This window comes from Atractosteus spatula, chromosome 5, assembly GCF_055471065.1.
Source record: "Atractosteus spatula isolate fAtrSpa1 chromosome 5, fAtrSpa1.hap1, whole genome shotgun sequence".
In the NCBI taxonomy this organism is placed as follows: domain Eukaryota; kingdom Metazoa; phylum Chordata; class Actinopteri; order Semionotiformes; family Lepisosteidae; genus Atractosteus; species Atractosteus spatula.
Window position 1 is genome coordinate 66,560,519 of NC_142710.1, and position 27,074 is coordinate 66,587,592.

General features: G+C 54.1%; 1 protein-coding gene across 1 annotated transcript in view; it reads left to right on the plus strand.

Annotated features, from left to right (window-relative positions):
- Positions 1-1,430: 1,430 nt before the first annotated feature.
- col7a1 (collagen, type VII, alpha 1) overlaps positions 1,431-27,074 on the plus strand; it is a 69,986-nt gene continuing 44,342 nt past the window's right edge. Inside the window, exons 1-36 of the mRNA XM_088917415.1 lie at positions 1,431-1,504; positions 6,236-6,302; positions 7,002-7,182; positions 7,336-7,492; positions 7,818-7,911; positions 8,503-8,661; positions 8,990-9,147; positions 9,672-9,801; positions 9,936-10,055; positions 12,602-12,757; positions 12,967-13,086; positions 13,526-13,672; positions 15,665-15,781; positions 16,637-16,783; positions 17,029-17,154; positions 17,383-17,529; positions 17,704-17,820; positions 18,007-18,153; positions 18,528-18,656; positions 18,745-18,888; positions 19,336-19,458; positions 19,838-20,107; positions 20,352-20,495; positions 21,217-21,336; positions 21,791-21,934; positions 22,202-22,333; positions 22,507-22,653; positions 23,189-23,317; positions 23,808-23,954; positions 24,080-24,199; positions 24,582-24,731; positions 24,834-24,970; positions 25,208-25,334; positions 25,652-25,795; positions 25,908-26,086; positions 26,995-27,033. Of these exons, the coding sequence (XP_088773541.1) occupies positions 6,245-6,302; positions 7,002-7,182; positions 7,336-7,492; positions 7,818-7,911; positions 8,503-8,661; positions 8,990-9,147; positions 9,672-9,801; positions 9,936-10,055; positions 12,602-12,757; positions 12,967-13,086; positions 13,526-13,672; positions 15,665-15,781; positions 16,637-16,783; positions 17,029-17,154; positions 17,383-17,529; positions 17,704-17,820; positions 18,007-18,153; positions 18,528-18,656; positions 18,745-18,888; positions 19,336-19,458; positions 19,838-20,107; positions 20,352-20,495; positions 21,217-21,336; positions 21,791-21,934; positions 22,202-22,333; positions 22,507-22,653; positions 23,189-23,317; positions 23,808-23,954; positions 24,080-24,199; positions 24,582-24,731; positions 24,834-24,970; positions 25,208-25,334; positions 25,652-25,795; positions 25,908-26,086; positions 26,995-27,033 (4,806 nt within the window). The 5' untranslated portion in view covers positions 1,431-1,504; positions 6,236-6,244. The remainder of the gene's footprint in view (positions 1,505-6,235; positions 6,303-7,001; positions 7,183-7,335; positions 7,493-7,817; positions 7,912-8,502; positions 8,662-8,989; positions 9,148-9,671; positions 9,802-9,935; positions 10,056-12,601; positions 12,758-12,966; positions 13,087-13,525; positions 13,673-15,664; positions 15,782-16,636; positions 16,784-17,028; positions 17,155-17,382; positions 17,530-17,703; positions 17,821-18,006; positions 18,154-18,527; positions 18,657-18,744; positions 18,889-19,335; positions 19,459-19,837; positions 20,108-20,351; positions 20,496-21,216; positions 21,337-21,790; positions 21,935-22,201; positions 22,334-22,506; positions 22,654-23,188; positions 23,318-23,807; positions 23,955-24,079; positions 24,200-24,581; positions 24,732-24,833; positions 24,971-25,207; positions 25,335-25,651; positions 25,796-25,907; positions 26,087-26,994; positions 27,034-27,074) is intronic.

Here is a 27,074-nt window from a genome sequence, read left to right on the forward strand (position 1 = left end):
ATTGCCCGGTGCAAGTGCTCAGGGGGAAAGGGGAAGGAAAAATGACATCATTAAGTCATTAAGATCGGGAGCACCTGGTGTAATCCCAGAACCTGTCTTGAGCAGAGAGTGAGTGTAACTTCTCTCCAGATCCGCTTTCCTCTGTGGGATGCGCCCTGTGGGCCTGGAATCCTGCAGCCCGGGACCGATGGAGAGTCTCGCCCGTGAGCTTGTTCGGACAGTGGTGCGAGGTGGACAGTACTTCAACCAGCCTGATCACAATGCTTGAAACATAAACAGAAGAAAGAGTAAGAGAGAGGACAGGAGTCTGTTGTCCCACTTGGGCTGTTTGGTAGATAGCAGTTAAATGATCCAAGGATCTCATCCAGCTGTTTCTTGAAAGAAGCCAGGGTATCAGCTGTAACACCATCAGCTGTCTTTGTTTAGGAAAACGATGTCCAAGGAAACTGGTCTCAGCTGTCAGTGACCCTCTGTTGTATCGCTGTATATTTATGGGTTGTAAAGGGACCAGACCTGCACCAGCCTGAGGAACACCTCTTTAACTGCTGGTCAGAATAGGGGTACCTGGGGCACAGATCAGGCCAGGTCAGGGGTGTGTGTGTGTGTCCACAGGGGTACAGGCAGTGTGTATCCAGACCATGTTTTGGGTCAGGTCAGGTCAGGGGTGTGTGTGTGTCCACAGGGGTGCAGGCAGTGTGTATCCAGACCATGTTTCGGGTGAGGTCAGGGGTGTGTGTGTGTCCACAGGGGTGCAGGCAGTGTGTATCCAGGCTGTGTTTTGGGTCAGGTCAGGGGTGTGTGTGTGTCCTGGAGTTAATTTATTCAGAGGTGACAGCAACACTTCCCGCAGAGTGGCTCCCCCCGGACAGCCGCTCTCTGCCTTGTGTTTGAACGGCCACTTTCAAATGTGCCAGCAATGTTTCTCGTGCGGGGCCAGGAGCACACGCGTGGGGTCGGGGGAAATCCTGGTAAAGGAAGAGTGGCTGGGCGCGTGTCTGCTCCCCGCGGGGCTGGGCGTCATCCTCGGGAAGACTCGCATTTTCTGTAATCCGGGATTTTGGCAAACAGGGGAAGCTTCACCTGCGGGCCGCTGCAGGGCGGGGGGCGCGCGGCCCAGCTCCGAGCTCCTATTGGCTGCGAGGCGGCCGGGAGGAGGGGGTGCGGAGGAACGCGACCTCCTTACAAGAAGCTCAAAGAGCCGAGAAGAGACAGAGAGAAAAAGTCGCTTCAGGCGGTCGGGCAAGCCTGGGACTGCAGCGGAGAGCCTGAGCCGAGAGAGAGAGGGGGGGAATAATACTAAAATAACAGACGCAGAAAGAAAAATAGATTCCGCCCTGTTGCACATTTGCGTGGACTGGGGTGGTCCGGGGCTCCGTGCTGTTGCTGCGCTGAGCTCGAGACGGGTGGACGCACGCTGCTGCTAACAGGTCCGTGTTTATAGAAAGTTCCCAGGCGGCCAAGGGAGCGAGGAAGAGCGGTCTGGAGTATGAGCAGCATCTGAGCGGTGAGTGCGGTGTCGGTTCGGAAGCGGCGCTGCGGTCCAGCCGGGCAGACCGGGCTGCGAACAGGATGAGGGGTCGGAGTGACCGGCGCTCACCTGGTCCGCCGGGTACACAGCGGGTTCATACCAATTCCGCTGCGAGGGGAGATCATTACTATTGTCACTGTCGTTGTTGTGACGATATTTAAGCACCACATGTAAGGGTTGCAGGAACTTTGCTTTACGGTTACCAGCGATTATCCCACGCGTCTCCCTGTCCGTCTGTCGCGTTCCGTTATCTGAAGTGGGAAAGCGCAACAGGGCGGCCGGCACGCAACATGGGCATGAGGCCGCATTAAAGATAAATAATAAGATGCATTTAAATTTTCATTTTGTGAATGAGCAGTTATGAAACGCGCTGGCAGGACCTGGGGTCCATTAGTATTGGAGTTGTGCTGCTGTCGTCTGTCCTGCTGTTCCCTGGTTCGTGCCTCGCCTGCCTGTGAAAAGTCACTTTTAACATCATGGGCAGGAGACACTTCTGGGAGGGTCTGTTACCTGGGTCCTGTGTGTCCTGGGGGTACAGCATCAGCATGCCATGCCCTCTCACCTGAGAGCCCTGGTGATGGTGCTGTGTACCTGTATCAGTGCTCTGTGCAAGTCCCTGGCGATGGTGCTTCTCACCAGGGTAGCTGGGCCTGGTGAATCCCAAACCAGGGCTCCTGTTCAATATGTCCTGGTCCTGGAAAACTCCTGCTTCCACCATGGTGTTGAAATATCTTGGCGTCTTTCAAGAAGCAGCTGGATGAGATCTCAGACCAATACCAACCAGGCCAGATGGGGAAACTCAGAGACTCCCGATGTCCTTCTAGCACAGGTGCTTTGATTCCCTAATAAAGTGGGGGGCCTTCATTCTCACTCTCTGACATGGTCAATGGCAGGACACTGCCAGCAATGTGCCGGTGCAGTGAGTTGCGGTCAGGTGGGGACAGGGAGGGACAGATAGGGACAGGTAGTCACAGGTGGGGTCAGGAACAGTCAGGTGGGGTCAGATGTGGACAGGGATGGACAGGGATGGACAGGTGGGGTCAGGTGCGATCAGGTGGGGTCAGATGTGGACAGGGGGTGTCAGGTGGGGACAGGTTGGATGTGGACCTGCAGGTGACACAGCGGCTGGTTAGGGGACTGTGGGACGATGGCTGTGCAGACCAGACCATTGCTGGCCACTGATCACCAAGCCTGGAGAAACAGCTCCAGTCGCAGGGCCATTCTGTCAGATGGAGAAGCTTTAGCAGCGGGTCTGGGCGTGGAGGCTGCCTGGCCTGCGCCAGCCTGGAAGAGCAGCTGTGTGAAGACAGGACGGGCTTGCGAGTGGAGCTGCGGCTGAGGCGTGCGGGTGTGAGGTTACAGTGCCGCAGGGGAGAACCACAGCGGCTGGGAGACAATGGGAGCAGTAATTACAGAGAGGGAAGGTGCTTGTTTTCTCTGGGAAATCCCGGAGCCAGGAAGCAAAAGTGAACACAGCACAGGTGTGCTGGTTGTCAGGGAGGATCCTGTGTTTCCGCAGGTCGGGTCAGGGTCAGTTTTACTCACTGGCACCACCTAGTGTCTGCGGTGAGAACTGCCAGTGTGCAGCAGAAGGGTCAGGAGGTGAGGTGCACAGGGCTGGGCAGGCTGGCGAACAGGAGGGTCAGTGAGTTTGGAGGCAGGACGGGACAGAACTGGGCTAGTGGGTTAGTTAGTGGCTGGCTGGGTGAATGATCTGCTGGTTTGTTAGTAAGGTGGGGCTGGGCTGTGGTGTGATGGCCCAGCTGAGTGTTGAGTGGGTTGTGGTCAGCTGTTGAGTTGCTTGGTGTTGAGTCGATGCATCAGGTGGGTCACTGAGTTGACTGTTCAATTCCATGTTTCTCAGGCTTGGTGGATGAATGATTCCCAGCCTGTAGGCTGTTGTAGAGTCATGTACCTTTGGTCACCAACATGAGAAATAGCTCTGATTGTGAAACTAAACTGCACAGCCTGTCCATCATGGTGTCCTCGTGTCAGTGAGGTCATCCTATCCAAGCAAGATCAGTTTTGGAGTGTTAAAAGGGAACCTACCATGTTGGCCAGCAGGTTAGTTAGTCAGGTGGTAGACAAGTTCATTTTGTTGGTTGTCAGATTGGTGAGTGGTTAGTTTGCTTGGTTGAATGGCAGGTTGGTCAGTTATTGATGTAGTAATGATGTTTAGGTCAAATGAAGTTGATGTTTTTGTGATTGATGTGTTTTTCTACAGTATAATCTTATATATAGCATCTTTCATGTACAAGTGAGTTTTATTCCATGCTGAAAAGAGCGTTTCGACTGTAGAGCCTTCTTCGAGTGTGAACAATTTCATGTACACCCATCTCAAAGCACTATACATTGGTGTAGAGTACTAATGAAATACAGGAGAGTGCAACACACAAGCAATTCACCAAAAACAGGCTTTCAGAAAGAAAGAAGAGCCCTGTCTGGGCCTGTGAGCTTTTCAGTGCCTTGAACATAGACTTTTCTGAGACTTTTCCAGCTGGTTCTGAGTTTCACAGTGAATGAGTGCAGTGGAGCCGGTACAGGAGTTACACACCACTGAGAGCAGCTCGAAAGGGAGCCTTGGTGCTGGTTGAGTGTTTGGTGAGCTTGACTGTGGTTTTGAACAAGGTGAGATGAGAGTTAAACTCTGGGTATTGCTGCTGTGAGGTGCAGGCAAGTGTAGTCAGGGTTTGCTTCCAGCCGCTGGTGAGAGTACAAGTACTTACTGGCTGGTATAATTACACTAAGCTTTAGTATTATTGCGTTCTTTAAGGAATTTTTCTGGTGCCCTGAGGCTGTGGCTGCATTGCACTCAGCTGTTCCCTAAATTGCTTGGTTTGATGAGTGAGGAAGGAGGGAATGAGTTCTCACCCTTTTGATAAGCACTCCGACTCATCCTGGTCCTCTCTGTGCTGCGATGGAGCTGCATGCAGGGCGTTTCTGCAGGGAACAAAGACTTTCAAGAGGCGGCGAGCAGTTTTAGGGGAGTGTCAGAGGAACAGTCCGTAGAGCCTGTGAGAGGGCGTGCGCCTTTTCAGTGTCTTTATGGAGGGCTGTAATCCCAGGGTTTATGGCAAAAGTTTCCAGCACAGTCATGCACAAGTTAAAGCAGATACATGTATTCAAAGGCGCAGGCAGGCTCAGCGGAGCAGCAGAGAACAGTCAGGCATGTGGAGAGACAGACTGAAGAAGCCTCAGTGCAGGGAGACCTGGTGCCTACTGACCTACCCTCACTGACCACTGATTACTGACCTACTCTCAACACACTGAGCACTGACCACTGAGACTACCATCAACACACTGCCCAGTCAAAAAGTTCATAAGAAGACATGAAACAAAAGGGTATTAAAGATCGAGAACAGGAGGCACTTTTTTTACACAAAGGGTTGTGGGGGTCTGGAACAATCTATCCAGCTATATTGATGATGCTGATTTGCTGGAATCTTTCAGACCAGTTTTCTCGGATCAGTTAGAGAAAGAAGAGCCTATTGGCCTGTGCTTTTTGTAGCCTTTCCCATGTTTTAAGATCCTTGTTTTCCATGATCTCCTGTCTCCTCGTGGAGTATCTGCTTACACGAGTGGGTGGTCTCTGGGGGGAGTGGTTTGGATCGGCACGCCATGGGGAGCTTTCTGTGTGGGAGTCCCCAGACTGTGGGGGGCTGCAGGGCTGGTGAATCACTCATCCTGCAGCTGAACTGGTGCTCTAAATATTTAGGCAAGTGACAGTGAGAGAGCACTCTGCTGTGTGTTGGAGTGAGAGAGCACTCTGCGGTGTGTTGGAGTGAGAGAGCACTCTGCTGTGTGACAGTGTGTGAGAGAGCACTCTGCTGTGTGTTGGAGTGAGAGAGCACTCTGCGGTGTGTGGGAGTGAGAGAGCACTCTGCGGTGTGTCAGTGTGTGAGGGAGCTCTCTGCTGTGTGTTGGAGTGAGAGAGCACTCTGCGGTGTGATGGAGTGAGAGAGCACTCTGCTGTGTGTTGGAGTGAGAGAGCTCTCTGCTGTGTGACAGTGTGTGAGAGAGCTCTCTGCTGTGTGTCGGAGTGAGAGAGCACTCTGCTGTGTGTGGGAGTGAGAGGGAGTGAGAGAGCACTCTGCTGTGTGTCAGTGTGTGAGAGAGCACTCTGCGGTGTGATGGAGTGAGAGAGCTCTCTGCTGTGTGTCGGAGTGAGAGGGAGTGAGAGAGCACTCTGCAGTGTGTCTGTGAGTCACTTTCCCAGTTGCAGGACCTGTTTGTCTCTGTTTATCAACGGGCCCAGGTGGGGCTTCTTCTCCAGTTTCTATCTGTCTGAGAGAGGCTCTCCGCAGCCTTGTGCTGCTGCTCTAACATTCCAGTTCTGAGCAGTATTCTCCCAAGACACTTTGCTGGGCGTGGGCGTGTCTCCAGGACCCTTTCAGACTCCCTATGGGATTCTTGTAGGTTCTTGGGGTGAATGCACTCCTCTCATCTGTTTTTGACCTCGTTCTGAAGCAAGGTGGCTGTTGAGTCCAGGTGTTACTGTTTGAGCACAGGATGTGGCCTGGAGATGGGATTTAGCCTGAGACTTGGACAGAACACCTGCCACTGACATAAAACAAACAGTTGCTGAAAATTTACATTTAATATTATCTTAAGTAATGGAACAGCAGACCTTGTTTATTAACTAGTGAACATTTTCCTCATTTGTATCATGTAGTCTATCTCTTCATGTCTGTGTCTGTGTGTCTGCAGGCTGGGAAGATGTGGGTTTTTGTGCTGGCTGTCCTGCTCCCTTTACTGCCCCATGCTGAAGGCCAAGGTACAGTACCGCACCTGATCGCAGGGGTGCTTCTGGGAAGTGCTCTTTACACATTGTAATATTAGATATTGTGCCAGCAGCCATATCAATCTGCAACTCACAGCTGGCAGATGAGACGTAAAACTGAGGTCAACACTCTCTGTGGTCATTAAAAATCTCAGGGCGTCTCTCGAGAAGAGTAGGGGTTTTACCCCAGTGACCTGGCCAAATTTCCCGCTGTCCTTTACCAGTCATGGCCTCCTAATAACCCCCCTCTCTGAACTGGCTTCATCACTCTGCTCTCCTCCCCACTGAGAGCTGGTGTGTGGGGAGCGGACTGGAGCATCCAGGTGGGGCTGCACACTGGTGGTGGTGGAGGGGATCCCCATGACCTGTAAAGCGCTTTGAGTGGAGGGTCCAGAAAAGTGCTATATAAGCAATTATTATTATTATTAGCTAAGGAGGGTTTAAGGCATGTAGAGTTGAAGGAGGGAGGAAAAAAAGAAAGGAGTCAGGAAGGAGAAGAAAATCCCCACTTTACCTCTCCTCCTTGTCTTCCCTTGTCCACCCTGTTCTGTCTCCTCTCTATCCTCCAAACTGACCCCTAACTTCTCTCCTTCTCTGTCCCTCCTGTCCTTGTCTGGTTTCTCCTCTGTCTTTTTTCTCTTCTCTGTCCTTCCTCCTCTCTCTCCTCCTCTCTCCGTCCCTCCCCTCTCTCAGGGACATGTAGGAATGTGGCAGCGGCAGACATTGTGTTCCTGGTGGACGGCTCCTCCAGTATCGGCCGATCGAACTTCCAGGAAGTCAAGCGCTTCATGGCGGGCATCGTGGCCCCGTTCGCCAGTGCTGTGAGCAGGACGGGAGTGCGCTTCGGAGCCGTGCAGTACAGCGACACCTCCAGGTCTGTCCGCCGCCCCCGGCCCCGCCCCCGGCGATCCCCGCCCCAGCCCCGCCCCCAGCCCCCGCCTCGGCCCACCCCGCCCCGCCCTGCCCGGGCCTGACGCCTCTCTGCCCGCCTCTGCCAGTGTGGTTACGCCTGCCTGTCTACGCGCAGGGAGGAGTTCACCTTCGCCACGCACCAGAATGGCAGCGAGCTCATCAGCGCCGTGCGCAACCTCAACTACAAGGGTGGGAACACGCGCACCGGCGCAGGGCTCAAGTACGTCGCAGACAACTTCTTCAGCAGGGCGGCACTCCGGGATGTGCCCAAGGTGAGATAGAGGCGGGGAGGCTGTGGACAGTGAGGGTATGGACAGTTGTGGTTGGGACAGTAGGAGCTGTGGACAGTGGGGGTGTGGACTGTGAGGGTGTGGAAAGTGGGTGTTGAGTGTTGAACAGGTGTGTGAACAGTGAAGGTGTAGACAGTTGTGGCTGGGTGTTGATCAGGGGTGTGGACAGTGGGTGTTGAATGTTGAGCAGAGCTGTGGACAGTGAGTCATGAGTGTTGAGTAGGGGTGTGGACACTGGGGTTGTGGACAGTGGGTCATGAGTGTTGAGTAGGGGTGTGGACTGAGTAGTGTAATTGCTGTATTTCAGGTCACCGTCCTCATCACGGATGGCAAGTCTCAGGACAACGTTGAGTCGCCCTCCCAGAAGCTGCGCGACCTGGGGGTGAAGGTGTTCGCTGTAGGTAAGGCCCTGCGGGACGTGGAGGTCATCTGGAGGCTGAGGTGGGTTTGGAGGAACAGGTTCTCCATCTGTGCTCTTCAGATATCTGCAGGAGTATCTCCAGCTTCTGTCTGTTCTCAGAGGCTGAACTGTGACAATGGACACAACTGACTGCAGACCAAAGGCTGTTGGGAAGTGGTGACTGTTTAAAAGGCCAGGTCATAACTCTGCCATCAGCTTTGACTCCATAGCATTACTGCTAGCCTCACCACAGCACTGTAGCCCCAGCCCTAATCCAGACACCGTAACCACAGCACTTTAGCCCCACCCCTAATCGAGTCATTCTAACCTCAGCCCTGTAGCCCCACCCCTAATCCTGTAGCCCCACCCCTAATCCAGACATTCTAACCTCAGCACTGTAGCCCCACCCCTACTCCTGTAGCCCCACCCCTAATCCAGACATTCTAACCTCAGCACTGTAGCCCCACCTCTACTCCTGTAGCCCCACCCCTAATCCAGACATCCTAACCTCAGCACTGTAGTCCCACCCCTAATCCAGACACCCTAGCCACAGCCCTGTAGCCCCACGCCTAACCCAGCCTCTCTCACTCAGGTATCAAGAACGCAGACCGCAGGGAGCTGGGTCAGCTGGCCTCTCAGCCGCGGAACGAATTCTCCTTCTACATCGGCGACTTCAAGATCCTCGACACTCTGCTGCCCCTGGTGGCGCCACGGGTCTGCTCCAGCTCCGGCGGCACCTACGTCAGCGACGGTATGGGCCCGGTTGCCATGTGAACCCGCGGTGACATTGTTCAGAGCCATTCCCTTTTCCTTGTGTAGAAGGGGCTTGAAGCCAGTTTGCTGGGAGATAGTGAGTGGTGGTGTGGCAGTCGGACATGCAGGGGGTCAAGGGGGGTTATGTCCCTATTAAAGAGCTACAGCGTTGAGTAGATCAGTAAACAAACAGAATAAACAGGAGAATCGTGTAAACTGCAGGGTTTTAGCAAGTGATGCTGTGCAGTAGTTTGCTGGGCTTTAGCGGTGTTACTGTGTGAGACTGTGACAGTGCTGTGATGGTGACTCTCCTCCCTGTGTCTCAGAGGTCTTCACTGGCCCGTCCAACCTGCAGTTCTCTGGGGAGACATACGAGTCTGTGCGGTTCCGGTGGAGCCCTGCTGGAGGCCCCGTGATTGGCTACAGGATTCAGTACACACCCCTCTCCGGGCTGGGACAGCCAATCACAGCCGAGCTTCGAGAGGTGGGGAGGACTTGTTTCTACACCACTGAGTTATCGGTCGGGCTGATTTACCAGGGTAAATAAATCACAGGTTAGCGCAGTGTAGGAGACTGGATATAGGCAACAGACCGGATAAGTGCAACAGTATGAGTAGTATGACGGCAAAAAGGTAAAGAATGGAAAATGACAGATTTGTTTCTCATTTTACAGTATAATTTGCTTCTATTTTTCTGAAAAGGGTAAAATTCTGAAGGTGCTGAACACCTGAGACAGTGTAGATCTGGATAAAAGAAGTTAATTCTCTCTTCAGGTTTTCAAGCCAGATTTATGTAGTATTGTGGCGAACGTCATGCATGAAGGAAGGGGCTCTGAGGTCCCTCTGTCGGAGCAGTACAGGCGGCTCTGGGCTCTGTGGGTAGCGCTGGGACATGCCAGGGCCAGTCACAGCATCCGGAAGGTCCAGCACTCTGGATGTGGTCACTGTGTCCCTACCCTAAGTGCTGAGAGCCGTAACAGCGCCCCTGCTGGTTCCTGTGTGTGCGCAGGTGAACGTGGGATCCGCGGAAAGGAGCTATGTGGCCCGGGGCCTGAAATCGGCGACGGACTACCTGGTGACGGTGATTGCTCAGTATCCGAACAGCGTGGGCGAGTCCGTGTCTGGAAAAACCAGGACCAGTGAGTACTGCAGTACAAGGCCCGAGAGAGGAAGACAGCAGGAGAGCTGCTCCATCGCGTCTCTCTCCATCTTTATCTGGTTTTTCCTTCGTGTCCCGGTTTCTCTCACATCCCTCTCTCGTCTCCTCTCTCAGACTCCCTGCCGGGCGCGACGAACTTCCGAGTTGTCCGGAGGGGATATTTCTCCCTCTCTTTGTCCTGGAGCCCCCCCTCCTCCCGACCCCAGGGGTACAGGCTGACGTACGGGCCCAGAGGTGAGGGGCGGTTCTCTGCAGGTGGTCCGGCCGCGCTCCACTCTCCCTGTGGCTTCAGCTGTGTGAGCAGGGAGTTCGGAGGAGGGACTGCAGGCAGCACATCACCAGGCTGGCCACTCCTGCAGGCGCTGGGGGGCTCGCCCTGCTCGCCCTGCTCACTCTGCAGAGCTGTCAGGGAGGGACTCCTCACTCCTGCAGGCACTGGGGGGCTCACCCTGCTCACCCTGCTCGCCCTGCTCACTCTGGAGAGCTGTCAGGGAGGGACTCCTCACTCCTGCAGGCACTGGGGGGCTCGCCCTGCTCACCCTGCTCACTCTGCAGAGCTGTCAGGGTGGGACTCCTCACTCCTGCAGGCACTGGGGGGCTCACCCTGCTCACCCTGCTCACCCTGCTCACTCTGCAGAGCTGTCAGGGTGGGACTCCTCACTCCTGCAGGCACTGGGGGGCTCACCCTGCTCGCCCTGCTCACTCTGCAGAGCTGTCAGGGAGGGACTCCTCACTCCTGCAGGCGCTGGGGGGCTCACCCTGCTCGCCCTGCTCACTCTGCAGAGCTGTCAGGGAGGGACTCCTCACTCCTGCAGGCACTGGGGGGCTCATCCTGCTCACCCTGCTCACTGGAGCCTCCTGTCTGGTCGTGGTTCTGGTCCCAGGAAAGGGTAGATGAGAACAAAAGAGCCCCTTTGTGTTCACAAACAGTGCTTAACACACACTTGTTTAAACAGTGAACAACCCAGAGGAAAGGCTGGGAACATGGTAAAGTGGGAGGGGAGGGTTTTAGAAGCCTGGATCAGCAGTGCTGTAGGCAGGTTCATGATCATGGAGCCGCAAGTCCAGTAAGATGACCACCCACTGCTGCATGCCTGCCTGGGGCTGAGGCTGAGACCCGAGATAGGCCTGAGAGTGCTAGCGCACAGTGCGCAGGGGCTACCAGGGCCTGCAGGATTGCAGACTGGTGGTTTAGTGACTTCAGCCTGCTTGCTTCATTCAACCAGATGGTGTACATGGGTCTCTGGGTCTCTGCACATAAGATAAGATAAGATCACTTTATTAGCCATATACAATTTCTTGCATTAGGAATTTGTCTTTTCGCATACCCCAGCTTGCTCTCCATGTGACATGGACACACAGACAGGGAGAGAAGCTTGGGGTCAGAGCGCAAGGTCAGTCATTGTACAGCGCCCCCTGGAGCAGTTGGGGTTAAGGGCCTTGCTCAGGGGTCCAACAGAGTAGGATTCCTCTGCCGGCCATGGGATTTGAACCGGCAACCTTGCAGTGCCAGGCACAGATCCTTCGCCACAGTGCCACCCCTCAAGTCTTCCAGCCTCACTTCTCTAAGACCCAGAGACTAGCCTCAGCTGAGGCCCTGTGAGCTGCTTGGGCTGGCGACCACAGTGCTGCCTGTCTGCCTGTCCGCCTGTCAATACTGCCCGTCTCTCTCACAAGTTTCTGTGCAGCAGTGCTGCTTATGAGTTAAATGCAGTTGTGTACAACAGCCATAAACCAAGTACAAAAGCATTGCAAGTTACTGCTTTTTGTCTTCTTGCCTATTGTGCAGTGTGCAACTGTTGTCAGCACTATGCTGCTTCTTGCTGACTGCAGGGCTGTTCCTAAAGAACAGCCAGAGACGGCAGCAGTGCAGCAGTGCCTGTTGACTGCGCTCCCGGGGAGCAGTGTGAGCTCTTCAGCTGCGTCAGGAGTGTGTGTTCACTCTCGGCGGGAGTGGAGAGCAGCAGGCAGAGCCAAGGAGTGTGCTGCTGCTGTGCATGAACGTACACAGGTGTTTCCAGGTGTGTCGGTCCGCGTGTCCCCCCCGCCCCACATGCTGCTGCTCCGCTGGCTGGGTGCCCAGCCGGCCGCCCCCACCCTGTGCCACGCCCTGCTTCAGTTCTCTGCCAGCCCGGGAAAAATGCAGCGCCTGGAGGCACGCGGGCCAGCCAGCTGCCTGCCATGAGCACAGCAACAGCTAGGCAGCGTCTCTGGGCTCCGAGCAAGTCTTGTCCCGGCCTCCCTGCCTGAACCCATCGCGGGAAAGAGGCGCATGTCTGTTTCATGTCTGGCTGAGGGGGCTAGGTGGGGCAGGGGTCCGCTGTGTGAGCCTTACAGCCAGCCTCTCTGCGGGGGCTGGTGAGTGCCTCTTTACTGGGTTTTTACCAGTGAGCAGGAACGAGTGGTAAAGAGATCTTCCACTCAAGACAGGAATGGCTGTTTGAGGTTTCAGTCCTGTTTCTGTTTTGTATCTCATCTATGTTGCTGGGGACACTGTTCCTTCCTGGTTTAGCACTGAACATGGGTTCGACAAGCTGTGGGACAGGAGTGGACCCAGCAAAAGCGAGCGACGCTAAAACACAGAAGCAGAAAGCAGTGATGTGAAAGATGCTTCATGCCAGCTGACAGCAGATTGGCACTGTCCGCTGGAGCTCAGACTGACAGGGTGGACCACACTGGCGCCTGCAGTCTCTTCCCAGTGTGTCCCCACTGGCCTGTCCGCATGTCTCTGACTGTGCGTCCACTTGTCCCTCTGTCTCTCCTCTGCCCGTGTGTCTCAGGCCGCACGGACGCTGAGCTGGAGGAACGGACTCTTCTGCCCGATGCCTCATCTGTCACGCTGGAGGGTCTGCAGGCCGACACTGAGTACGCCCTGACCCTGTACCCACTGTACACCCAGAGCTCTGCCGCGCCGTCTTCCACCACAGCACGCACCTGTAAGTGACCCCGAAGCGCTGTGCAAAGGCAGTCATGCCGCCACCTGGGGGAGGATGTCTGTACTGCAGTTTATGGCCTCTCCCTCTGTTGCTGTATCCCAGAAGTTTAAAAAGGCAATATGACATCTTGGCGATTTTGCATCAGGTGTTTATCTGAGGCCGTGCGGTCAGCATCAGGCCGTCTTACCGTGTATCTCTGTGTGTGGCAGTGCGTCTGGAGCCCGTGCAGCAGCTCTCTGTGCAGACCGTGTCTCCTCGCAGTGTCCGTGTGCTCTGGAGGGCAGCAGAAGGAGCCACAGGGTACCGCCTGGTCTGGGGGCCATTCACAGGTGAGGGGCTGGGCCTGGTTACAGAGACCCCTCTGGTCTGGGGGCCATTCACAGGTGAGGGGCTGGGCCTGGTTACAGAGACCCCTCTGGTCTGGGGGCCATTCACAGGTGAGGGGCAGGGCCTGGTTACAGAGACCCCTCTGGTCTGGGGGCCATTCACAGGTGAGGGGCTGGGCCTGGTTACAGAGACCCCTCTGGTCTGGGGGCCATTCACAGGTGAGGGGCTGGGCCTGGTTCAGGGTACCATCTGAGGATGGTGAGAAGTGTGGAACTGGTGCTGTTAAGATGATGATCAGCCCAGTTAGGTCACTGAGTGCTGAGGTAGTGAAATCTCATGGGATTTGCGCCCTGCAGGACTGCTGCCTCCTACTGCCTTTGCTCCTTGGCGAACTCCTTGCTCCGCCTGCTGTGTGTTCTAACAGTTTTCCTGCTCTCTCAGGCCGGGAGGTGGACCGGCTCAATATTCCCGTGGGAACGGAGGCCCACACCATCCCCAACCTGCAGCCCGACACCGAGTACATTGTGACTGTCATCGCTCTGTACGGCACCACAGAGGGGCCTGCAGCTACCGCGCGCTTCAAGATAGGTAAGGCACAGCGCCCCAGCGAGAACACCGCCTCCAAATAACACCTGCACACCTGGTGTGTATCGAGTGACAGTACCTGCACCCCTGGACACTATCAGGATACAGTGACTGTACCTGCACACCTGGACACTACAGGATATACAGTGACAGTACCTGTACACTAAAGTATATACCCGCACTCCTGGTGTGTATAGAGCAGGGGTGGGCAGTTATTTTCTTTTGAGGGCCCCATGATGAATGCACAATGTGTCCACGGGCCAGATGCAACTTTTTATCCCAAACTATGAGTCGATGGAGGTGTCCCACAGAATCCTCGAACTATATTCCATGTCCATATCGGCCTACTGTTTAGTACTATTCTACCGACAGTCATATTCAATCATTTTATTTACTGCAGAAAAACAGAGAAAGACAAAAGCAACCACACTTCAGGCTCAGTTTTGTAATGTAACACAGAGAAAACTGTACAGAGGAGAGCAGTCTCTGATGGGCTTGGACAAGAGTGTTCCACTCAGTTAATAAATACTTTACTGCCCATTCTTGATTAAACACACTGCAGCTAGTGTCTCCTTTTCTTTTTCTGGACAGAACCATTTTGGAGTTGCAGAAAACATGTCAACCTGCCATTCAAACAGTTCTGTGTTGTAGCCATAGCAACGTGCAGTGGCAGTGTAAGCGTAGTATCATAATAAAAGTCCCCTGAGCAACTGACAGTGAAAGTACTGTGGCATGAGTGACTGAGGCTGATGCGGTGATGTACAAGGAAATAGCTTTTAATGCTCAATTATCTAATTACAAACCAAACTGGTGAAGAAGCCAAAAAAGAAAAGAAGTTGTTCAGGACAGTCTTTTACCTGCAGGGCAGAGTCTGGCATGAAACACATAGCTCACTGCGTCAACCTCCCCTTTGAGGAGCAACGCATCTTCGTCAGCTGAAGAAACGGAGACCGCTACAGTCTTAATTGGTGTTCATTAGCGGAACCTTTTCTTTGAATTTTAACACTGTGCCCTTGGTAATTATGCACTTGCCAATTTGTAAAATACAGATGGTTTGATTTGGACACTGCGGTCCAGTCAGAACCGGCCTGCGGGCCTTATTTCATCCAGTTCTGGTATAGACTGATAGTACCTGCACAACTGCTGTCTATGTAGAGTGACGGTACCTGCACACCATTTGGTATATTTAGATGGCCGCAGGGCAGATAAACTCACTTTCCTAGTACATCTCTAGTCATCAGGAGTTTAATTCTCTGAACGTCTGATGCCTGGAAAATTCTTCCTTTGTAGTCTTTAATTTTTGAACAAGTCGACCAGTTCAAGCTTGCAGTGAGAGTCCTGCCCCTTTCAACAGTGAGTGTCCAGGAAAGATTTTCACACAGAGCTGTGAATCCTCCTGTGTAAACAGCACATGGCCAGATCTTGGCAGGATGTGGGCGGACGAGTGAGTTACAGCATGAGCTGAGGATTTCCAGCAGACTGTGAGCTGCTCATACTGTACCCTCACCTCCAGCGGACTGTGAGCTGTTCATACTGTACCCTGACCTCCAGCGGACTGAGAGCTGTTCATACTGTACCCTCACCTCCAGTGGACTGTGAGCTGTCCATACTGCACTCTCACCTCATGCGGACTATGAGCTGTTCATACTGTACCCTCACCTCCAGCAGACAGTGAGCTGTTCATACTGCACTCTCACCTCCAGCGGACTGTGAGCTGCTCATACTGTACCCTGACCTCCAGCAGACTGAGAGCTGCTCATACTGTACCCTGACCTCCAGCGGACTGTGAGCTCCTCATACTGTACCCTCACCTCCAGCAGACAGTGAGCTGCTCATACTGTACCCTCACCTCCAGCGGACTGAGAGCTGTTCATACTGTACCCTGACCTCCAGCGGACTGTGTGTCCCGGCTTCTCCTCTCACCCCATGTCTCCCTGTCAGCATGTCATGGCCAAGTGTGAAAGTCAGCGCTTTTCTGGTTCTGTTCCCCCTCAGAGAGATCAGAGCAGCAGACGCTCCGGACCTTCACGATTGGGCCCAGCTCCATTCGGGTCACCTGGAACGTGATCCAGTCAGCACAGGGTTACCGGCTGGAGTGGAGGCGGGCCGCAGGTGAGGTTCTGTTGGGTGACCTGGGGAAATGGGTGTCCCGGCACAGAGATGTGGACTGCAGTGGGCAGCAGATCTGTCCTCCTGCAGGTCGCAGGGACCTGGTCAGCAGTGGGATGTAAGACCACCGTGCAAACCAGTGGCCCAGTGTGGTGACACTGTGCTGTAGGAGGCGCTGTTCTGGACTGACGTCCTGAGTACTGGTCATTAAGGAAGCCCCTGTTTCCTCTGGTCTCCTGGCTAAAGTCCACTCTGGACATGAAAATCAAGCCTCCCTAAAAGTTTCCTGTAATTCAATTAATTGAACAAGGTCCCTACCTGATCTAAATGGCTGCACTTTACTGTGGATGAAATGCTTTAGGGTGCTTTGAAAAGAAAAACACTATACAAAGGCAAGATGTTAGTATCATTTCTTATTAAAAGAACACTTAAAGTTAGGATATTTTTATACCACAGCATGTTTAATCTGACTCGTTAATGTATTATTATAATAAATGTGATTTATCGAACTATGCTCATGTCACTAATACCCCTTGTAAGTGTATTGAATTATCATTCAATACACTTACAAGGCAATTTCCCTCACGGGATCAATAATCTATCTATCTATTCTTTCCATTAAGACGGTCTGGTATATCAATTCATTTAAAAAAACAGTGACCAAAACTTATGAAAAATAAAAAAATTTTAAATTAATTGCATGAATTAAATAAATGGTTCTCAACCATTGTTGAATAGTCAGTTGATCATTCCATCAATTCAGCCATTCACAGCTGGTTTGGAATGAAATCCAGAGGTCACTCTGGTCTCGTCAGCGCCTGTGAAATAACGCGTGCAATTCTGTCCTCCGGCCCACAGGGGGCGAAACGCAGAGGCTGTCATTTCCCACCAGCACTAACAGATACGAGATCACTGGGCTGCAGCCTGGGACGGAGTACGTCATCACGCTGTACACGCTGTACGAGGGCCGGGAAGTGGCCACGCCTGCCTCCACCTCCTTGACAGGTGAGCTCTCGAGAGCAGCTTCGCTGTCCAGACGGCGCTGTGGCACAGCTGACCTGTACAGCTCGAGCCGCCCAGCCTGGGCCAGCACTGCGCCCCAGCCGGGTGACTCCTGGTGTCTTCTCTGTGGAGCTCGGCCCGGTGTGCTGACCACTTGCACTGTCTTAAGACAGTGCAGTGAAGTTATCATTGAGGAAAATGATTTCTGCTCCCTGTGTTGTGGTGTTAACTGCTGTGTGTGTGTGCAGTGGATCAGCCTGTGGGCAGCGTGTCTAACCTGCGGGTGCTGGAGACTCTGGGCAGAACAGTCAGGCTGGGCTGGACGGGCGTTGCCGGGGTGACCGAATACCTCATTCGCATCATCAACACTGAGGGTGGGTACCAGCTGGACATGACCAGCGTCCGTGCGCTTGCTCAGTATTTTTAATCAGGACACACACACTTCTCTTCCTGTTGCTGTTGCCTGCTCTGACTCTTCGTTGTCCCCAGAAAGTTTCCTGCTAAGCTTGTAAGCCTCATGTGAAGATTCTTTCAGCTGGAGCCTGGTCTGCTCTGGGCTGCGGGAGGAGGCTGCTGTAACTGACCTCTCTCTGCTTTTGCAGATGGGAAGGAGCGCTCTCTCAGCATCCCAGGCGATCAGACCACACTGGACCTGGAGGACCTGCAGGAGGGGGTGTCCTACAGGATCAGTCTGACCGCGCTGGTGGGAAGCAGGGAGGGGACCCCCGTCACTGTCACCATCAGGGCGGGTGAGTGGGACTCCTCACAGTACCGCGAGCCGCCAGGAGGGGGATCACATCCACTGTCTGTCTGACAAACGTGTCTCTGGGGAGGGGGTCTGACACACGTGTCTCTGGAGTGTCTGTCGGGAGTACACTGGTGAGTGTTTGTGTGTCTGACCCCCAGCCTGTGTGTCCTTACAGAGGTGCAGAGTGTGGGGGATGTCCAGGTCCAGGATCTGGGAGGAGGCCGGGTCAGACTGACCTGGATCAGTGTGTCCAGAGCCACAGGCTACAGAGTGACTGTTCTCAACACACAGGGTGAGTACATTCCTGATTGTGAGAGAGCCATAACTCAGTGATTTATCACTGTGCTGTACCTCTATGGTGTTGCTGTGACTCTGTGCTGTTGCTGCAGCTCTGTGCTGCAGCTCTGTGCTGCAGCTCTGTGCTGTTGCTGCAGGTCTGAGCTGTAACTCTGTGCTGTGGTTGTGTCTTCCACTTCAGATGGGACAGAGCAGTCTGAACTGCTCCTGGGAGACCGCACCTCCATTGACCTCAGCGACCTTGCATCTGGGGTGACCTACACTATCACTGTCACACCGCTTGTGGGGAGCCAGGAGGGGAGCCCCGTGTCTGTCAACATCAGGACTGGTGAGAGCAGGAACAGGAATCATAGGACAGGAAGGAGAGATCTGCAGAATAAGAGAAGGAGGAACTGTGTGTGAGGGATGAAGGATCATAGCCTGGAGAGACGCACCGAGAGGCAGGGAGGCAGCGGGACTCAGGATGGAGAGAAGATGAGGAGGGAAGCAGGAACAGAGGCAGCTGTGCAGGGAGTAAGGAAGTGGTGTGGGATGCAGGAGAGGACAGATGGGACGTGTTCAGTAGGAGCAACGAGAGTGTGGGAGAGGCAGCGGTGAGAACTGCAGAATCACTCCAGTTAAAGGCTGTCTGGGATGGAGCGCTCAGACGAGTTTCAGCCCTCCTGCGATGTGGCGACACTGCAATCCTGTGTCCTTTTCCAGAGGAGGTTGTCTCCGAGCCCGTCATAACCAACCTGCGAATCCTGGAGAGAGGAAGTGACCGGATCAGGATCAGCTGGACTGGCATCGCACAGGCTACGGGGTATCGGGTCACCTGGCGCAGCGGCGACGGTCAGTCCCGGTCCTGCCACTGTTGCTGCGGTTCCCCTGGCCATGGCCACTGACCCAGTTCCCATGTCTCTCTGACTCTGTGCTGCAGGCAGGGAGCTCAGTCAGACGCTGCCCCGGAACGCCAGCTCCTACGAAATCGTGGGCCTGCGGGAGAACGAGGGGTACCGAGTGGGCGTGGCGGTGCTGGTCGGGGGGGTGGAGGGAAACCCCACCACTGTCAGCACCAGGACCGGTGAGCTGGGCTGGGGGAGGGGGCAGACTGGGTCAGGGGGGTCCTGGTGGAGTGAGATACTGTTGAACGAGAGAGCGAGGTACAAGTACGTGAGGAGGCATGGCGCGCAGCTGGCAGAGAGTGAGTGAGAGAGAGTGCGGCAGTGTAGAAGAGTGAGAGGGAGTGGGAGTGAGAGGGAGTGGGCTGTAGTGGAGTGAGTGGGAATGAGTGAGAGTGAGAGGGAGTGTGGCAGTGTAGAGGAGTGAGAGGGAGTGAGGTGTAGCGGTGTGAGAGAGTGAGAGGCAGTATTTTGTAGGGAGTGAGAAGGAGTGCAATGTAGGGGAGTGAGAGAGAGTGACAGGGAATGCAGTGTAGAGGAGTGAGAGGGAGAGGGCTGCGGTTCAGCCAGTGGGCTGTGGGCGTTGTGGATTTCCCTGTGTGTGAAGCACTTCCTGTTCCTGCTGGCAGAGCAATTGGTGCGCGGGGTCACAGACCTGAGGGTGACTGACACCAGCAGCGATCAAGTCCGCATTGCCTGGTCCAGGGCTGCTGGAGCAACAGGCTACCGGGTCACCTGGAGGCAGGGCAGTGGTAGGTGGCGTCTTTTATTTCTGAGTTTGTTTTTGGAGAGTGCAAACCTTTCTATAAACTATACACAGTATATTGGTGCAGTGTTAATAATACAACACAATTCAAACACTGGTGTGAGTATTGAAGCTGTAGTAAGGCTGTTGTGGCAGTGATGTCACTGATGCTGTGGCAGTGCTGTAACAGTGATGTCACTGATGCTGTGGCAGTGATGTCACTGATGCTGGAGCGGCGATGTCACTGATGCTGTGGCAGTGCTGTCACAGTGATGTCACTGATGCTGTGGCAGTGATGTCACTGATGCTGGAGTGGCAATGTCAGTGATGCTGTTGCAGTGATGTCACTGTTGCAGTGGATTCTGACAGATTTTGTGTTTTTCCAGCACAAGCGCAGTCCCAGTTGTTGCCAGGCGACTCCTCCTCATTCACCATGGAGGGGCTGGTGGCCGACGAGTCCCTGGTCATTGCTGTCTACACTCTTATCGGCCAGCGTGAGAGCAGTGCGGTCACCCTGTCCTCCAGGACAGCTCCAGAGCTGGTGGGCAGGGTGTCCGGCCTGCGGGTACTGGACACGGGGAGCAGGAGGATCCGGATAGCTTGGACTCCACTGCCAAGGGCAACAGAGTACAAGATCAGCTGGCGTCGTGACGACGGTAGGCACAGCAGGGGCCTCCATAGTGCTGCGTCAAGGACATACTTACTCAGATTAAATTAAAATTGCCATGTTTCCCCTTTATACTGCCTGATTGTTCTTTAACCTGACTTAGCTCCCACATGGACACGCAGACAGTCACTGGGGGAAGGTGGAATTCAGAAGTGGTGGCTTGTGAATGTCACGCTCTTGCCCAATAAATCTGTCCCCTGTTGTTCAGTCTCTTTCTCTTGCTCTCTCTGTAGGAGAGGAATCCTCCCGCAGGGTAGGCAGCGATGTCACTTCCTTTACCGTTGATGGACTTCAGGAAGACTCCGCCTACAGAGTTTCAGTCTCTGCCTTAATTGGCTCAAGGGAAGGAAGTCCCGCCTCTCTAAATGCCAGGACAGGTAGGGTTTCATCCCACATTTTCTCTCCAACACATCTTGTAGCCAGAAGAGAAAAGTCAGAATGTCTGATACCTGATCCAAGAATAAGGAGGATTTTGGGAATTGATGACTAAGGAGATAGCTGGTTTTAGATGCTTAGTTCACTTTTGAGTGTTTAATCTGCTGTGGTTTGGAATTTCCATGAATTGAGCTGGGCTTGTCAGGCCCTGTCTGCCCTGCCCCTCCTGTGAGGAGACCGCTGTGAGCAGCACGCTCGCTCTCTGGCTCCGGGTCCGAGCAGAGGAGGACACTCGCAGCTCCTACTGCTGTTGGTGTGATGAAATGCCCTGGCCAAAATATTAGGATCTCCAGTTGGGTCAGCTGATCAGTGGGAATGTGATTGTCTTGGGAGCAGGAGGGTGACTTTCCTCACTGTCCCAGCCAGAGGAGTGCTGGAGCACTGCCCGGACCTCAGTTCTGTTGGAAACCAGTGGCACAGTAGGTGTTTTCAGTCCTAGAGACCTTCACAGCTCTTCACAAACTCAGGACTGGGAGAGGGGGGGGGATGTGTTTCAGAATCGTTTGGAATACAAACTGCATCTTTCTGCCTGCAGGCCCAGCCTGAGGGGTTCCTAATATTTGGACCAGTGAGTGTGTGGTGACCAACACTTACACATTTCTCTCTTCTTCTCTTTCTGCCCCCTTTATGTCTCCTTCTCCCTGCCCCTCGCTCTCTGTTCAGAGCCGGTACGGATACCGACTAACCTGCGCACCCTGGATGCTTCCACCAGCAGCATCCGGATCACCTGGACACCCGTCGCCAGGGCAACGGGATACAGGATCACCTGGAGGAAGAGAGATGGTAGCACTCCTAAACTGACAAAGCAAACACCACCTCCTCTCACTCACTTATCTATAGCCCTGTCCGTCTCCTTGCCCCTCTTCTCTTTTGCATCTCCTCTTTATTTCTCTTTGCCTCTCTCCTTTACTCAAGGTGTTACTTTTTGTTTTTTTTTCTGCCTTTCATCTTTCTTCTGGAAGGTCGGTGACACAGAGTCACAGGCAACTGTACCACTGCTCTGCTACCTTACTGCATCATTGTCATCACTGTCATCGGTGAGATTATTGTTGATCTTGCTGAACACATGGTTTCTCATATTGTTTTAACTGTGGATGTTGTGCTTTGATTGTTGAGATATTTTTCTGATCTTTGCTGGCATTGGTTAGGTTGTGTATTACTTGGTTTTTGATTGGCTGGTCTGCTGTAGTTCTGCGCTGTGATTGGCTGTATTGTTTTGCTTCTCTCCCAGCATCAGGGGTGGACATCTCTCGTGTGGTCACTGCTGACACCACTACGTTCTCCATTGAGAATCTCCAGGAAGACACCCCCTACAGCATCCGTGTCGCCGCCGTGTTTGGAAACCGGGACGGCACGGCAGGCACCATTTCTGGACGCACAGGTCAGGGAGACATGTTGGTCAGTCCTGTGGCCACCTGCTCGCACATGGACACATAGACAACACTGGGCAGAAGGACCTGTCCCAGGACATGACACCTGAAATAGATGAATTATTAAAAGCTTCAAAAGTCTGATGTGGTGTCATCATGTTGAAGCTGGTGCTCACATGATCTCACGCCCGCCTGGGCCATGCCAAGTAGTTGGGGAGCTGGGCTGGTCTGCTGCCTTGTTGCGACTGCTCTGTGACTGTGCTCTGCTGTGCCCCCAGCCAAGGAGCAGGACACGGTGGGGACAGTGACTCGGCTGCAGGTGTTGGAGTCACGCGCTAATGTTGCAAGGGTGACCTGGGTTGGAGTGCAGGGAGCCACTTCCTACAGGATAGTGTGGCAACGCACTGATGGTATGTGGGCATGGTGCCCTTGTGTCCCCAGTCTGTCTCTCCCTCTCTCTGTTGATGTCTGTCTCTGTACTTCAGTCTGCCTCACTGCCTCTGTACTGCAGTCTGCCTCACTGCCTCTGTACTCCAGTCTGCCTCAGGTCCCTCACTTTCTCTCTGTGTTTCCGCCCGGCCAGGAGGCCCAGAGTCCAGCCGGGTGGTTCCGGGGGATGTCACAGCCGTGGACCTCGATGGTCTGGACGAAGGTGCCAATTACGAGGTGCGCGTCACGGCGCTGGTCCAGAACCGCGAGGGGCCGCCGGTCACCATCAGCGTCACCACGCGTGAGTCAGAGCCGCCGCCCGCAGGAGTGGTGGGACTGCGCCTGTGTGCATGCTGACGGCGCTCCGCTATGCTGACGCTGGAGTGAGCCCTGGGCTCCCCGCCCCTTTCCCCAGTGTCTTTTCCCATTCTCCCATTCCAGAGCTCAGTGGGGTCTGGTGATAATGAGCAGATGTCTACAGTATGTTGCAGTGTGCTTGTGTCAATGTTGTGATGTGAGGATGTATTTGTTGTGATGTGTTATGCTGGTGGTGTTGTGTCGTGTTGTGATGATGTTGACATACTGTGCTGACTCTGTGATGCTGTCATATTTTGTTGATACTGTGAAGTCTTGAGGTAGATATTGATGTCACGTTGCACAGAGGTTGTGTTTGATATGGTGTGTTGATGATGATGTCATGTTGTGTATGTCATGTCACGCATGTTGTATAGATGTTGTTTCATGTCATGGTGTGTTTCTGTTGTGTTGATGATGATGGCATGTTGTATAGAGGTGGTGTTTGATGTCATGGTGTGTTGATGCTGGTTGTCCTGCAGCCCTGGAGCCAGAGATCAACAGGGTGGGGGGTTTCCGGGTGGTGGAGACCTCTATGAGGAGGCTGCGCTTTATCTGGACACAAGTCCCTGGAGTAACAGGATACCGCATCTACTGGAGATCCTCTGCAGGTAATGTGCTAGTGTCAGTGTGCTCGCTCTAGCAGTTCTGATCGCTCTGGTTCGGAACAGCTGCGTGGTGACGTGACAAGGGCAGAGTAACCAGCTACTATCCCCATGGAGTGGTCAGTTCAGAGTAGCTGGCTGACCTGGGAAAAGCCAGTCACCCTGTCTCTGGGATGAAACTGGAGCAAACCTGGGGAGAACATGCAGACTCTTCACAGAGCAGTGCCTCAGTCATTTAAGAGATTAAATAAAAGGGGGATTGTGTTCTCAGTCTGAACGATTTACCTAGTCTCTCTTGCTAAAATCTTGTATTTAAAGCTTCAAATATTGTAAAGAAAATAAAAGTCCAGGAAAACCTAGATCTCTGAGGCAGCAGTAGTGGCTACTGCAGTTCTGTACTTCAGAATATTCACAGTTGCTGTGAGAAAATGGAGCGATGTTTATACTGGGGAGACTGGGGAGACCCGCCCCCCATTAACTTGTCTGTGATTGGCAGGGGAGCCAGAGAAGAGCCGTCTGATTGGTAGAGACGCGTCTTCATTGGACCTGGATGGGCTCCAGCCGGGGCTGACCTATACGATCCGGTTTGCAGCGGTTCTGGGGAACCGAGAGGGGGATGCTGTGTCTGTCGTGGCCAGCACAGGTACCACGACACTGCCCTTGTCTTCTCTTTCACTGCTTTGATCTTCAGTCCGCCAGATGCCTTGATTGGCAGCATTAGTCGTTTGTGGTGATTGACTGGTTGGTGTGGTACGATCTGCCCCACAGCCCCCCTGCAGCCTCCTTCCAGACTGCGGGTGTCTGACGTCACCCAGACATCGATGCTGCTGAGCTGGAGCCTGATGCCCAGTGCCAGCGGGTACGTCCTGAGCTGGAGAGATTCCCGAGGTGAGTCCATGTTGCATCACGGCTGGATGTAGCTGGATTGTGTGGCTTAATTAGGCAGGAAATAGCAGGAGTCAGATCAGATGTCAGATACTGGGACAATTTAGTGCTAGTAAAATCTGCAGGGCAGGGGTGGATGTGATTCTCATGGGTATTTAAAAATCCCTTGATTTGCTTTGGATATAAAAAGACTAGGGCCAGCAGTACGGTACGGCTGTCTCCATCCAGCCTGTGTTTGGTTCAGATCTGGGACCAGAGGGAAAAAAAACTTGAAAGAGGAGGAGGAAAAGTGGGGACGATCAGGAATGAAAGAGTGTGGAGAGTGAGGGAGAGATCGGTGAGAGAGTGAAGCTGACTGACCTCACTGCTGTCTCTCCTGGGTCAGATGGAGAGGACCAGCAGAGGATCACACTGCCTGGGTCAGTGGGGTCGTACCGGATCACAGGGCTGCGCCTGGGCCAGCAGTACGGCGTCACCATCCAGCCTGTGTTCGGTTCAGACCTGGGACCAGAGGCAACTGTCCAGGGGAGAACAGGTCAGTCACACTGCATCATAGGAATGAATGCTCTCTCCTCTCTCACCTGGTTCCCATTTGTCTGTCTCTGCCTCCTTGACTGCTCCCATCTCTCTCTCTCAGCGTGCACTGATGGCCGGGTGGATTTGGTGTTCCTGGTCCATGGTTCGAGAGACAGTGTCCAGTATGCAGAGGCCATCCGCTCTCTCCTGTACAGCACTGCTGCCTCCTTTTCCCAGATCGGAGTGCAGGACACACAGGTGAGCTCACACCTGACCCTCCGGATCCTGGGAAATCCAGATGTGTCCCAAACTCTGGGAAATGTGCTCCTGCTGCCCTGAATGTTAGATCAAAAAGAGCATTATTAATGAATTAATTGTGTTTTTACATTTTTCTTAGCGTCTTGTACAGTAATAACCAATGATGACGATAATGGAAAGCATTACAATGCTCATGTCACATTGTCGTAATTATCTGCATTGCCTGTCTCTGGCCAGGTGGGGGTGGTAGTGTACGGCTCGCGGGGGAAGGTGTGGTTCCTGCTGAATCGACACAGCGACCGCGAGACCCTGCTGCAGGACATCGAGGCTGTGCCCTTCGACGACACCCCTGGCAACAGCATTGGTAGGGTACACTCCCTGCACGTCCCCCCAGGCGCCATGTGGTACCCCAGCATGCTCCCCACGGACACCATGTACTGGGCTGCTCTGTGCTGTATTAAAGTTTGCTGCTCACATTCTACAGTGCAGAGCTGTGCTGTGTCACTGTACAGAGCTTTCGGGTGCAGTACCGAGCCGACTCGTGTTTACTGTCTGGTAGTGAGGCACCCGGCTGTTTGGTATCTTATCGTGATGCTTTCCCTTGCCTTGTCAAGATTTGCAGCGTTGTGTAGCTTTGTGTGGGACATGAGCCATGTGTGAGTGTGCTGTCGCCCCCTGCAGGCGAGGCAGTGAAGTTTGCTCAGCAGTTCGTCTTTGCTGCCTCTGCGGGCCGCCGTCCCCGAGTCCCCGGTGTCCTCGTCATCGTCGCCGACGGACGATCAGCGGACGACCTCGGCGCTCCCTCGGAGGCCGTCAGGGCTGCCGGTCAGTGCGCTGGCCGAGCCGGCCTCCCCCGCATTGCCGCCAGAGTCTCTGTCTGCCGTCTGGCGTCCCAGATCGTGCTGTTGAAACTGTTGTGGGTGTGTTGGTGTGGCAGGGGTGACCGTGCTGGCCGTGGGCCTGGGCCAGGCCGAGCCGGAGGAGCTGCGCCGCGCGGTGACCGGCGGCAGCCCGAGCAACGTCCTGTTCGCCCGCGACGCGGCCCAGCTGGCCCGTCTCCATAGCGACCTGGCGGAGCTGGTGTGCAAGATCTCCCTGGGGCAGGGTGGAGAGCAGGTAAGTGTCACACAGTGACCGCTGTGACCATGATGACCGCCATGACCGGAGTGACCACAATGACCATGATGACCGCAGTGACCATGATGACAGCAGTGACTTCAATGACTGTAGTGACCGTGGTGACTACACTGACCTGACTGGTGTGAGCCTGGTGTGAGCCTGGCTCTTGCTGCTTCTCCAGGGTTTGGGCCACTTTGCATCAGAAGTCCAGCCCGAGCTACACAGCTCACATGGCCTCTGTCCTCACTTGGTCTCCACGGCCATTCTCCCGCTGTTCTGAACTCCGGAGGAACAGAAGCTAGTTTTGCAAGGCTGACTTTCTTTTGCTCCAGAGCCTTGAGCAACCCAGAGCCCCTCCCTGCACTGTTGCCTGGCTGGGATCCATGTGCCGGGATTTATTCCGGGAACTGGGAGCTGCCCACACTCTCCGCGTCCCAGTGACCTCTCAGGGAGGTCATGCAGGAGAGGGATCTGATTGGCTGACAGGCTGGGTATCTGAGTGCATGGAAACAGAATAGAAAAGCATCAAACTAACCCTCCAGATTCCAGGACCCCCAGGAGACCTTTCCTCAAATAAACTGGCTTTATCACCCCCGACCCCCACGGGGGAGAGTGATTCTTTCATTTTCTAGACACTTTTTCCATTGTTACTCCTACTTCCGCAGCAGCATAACAGAGCCCCCTCTTACCCTCTGTTTGCACTCGAACCCGAGCGTGGGAGCGCCCTGCTGGAGGGCTGTTGAGCAGGGGCTAGAGGGAGTTACAAGTTCAAGGGGGGCAGAGGGGGTCGGCTGGCGGAGGCACGTGACAGTAGAACGACGGATGTGGCCTGAGAGAGGGGTGATTCGAAGGGGGCAGCTGGCCGGGGGGGGAGGAGGCTGCAGTGAAGGCTGTCTGTGTTGCAGGTGCCCAGGCCGGAGCAGTGCACAGTGCAGTGTCCACGGGTGAGTCAGCATGGAGGCATCAGTGTCCCGTCATTTCGGAA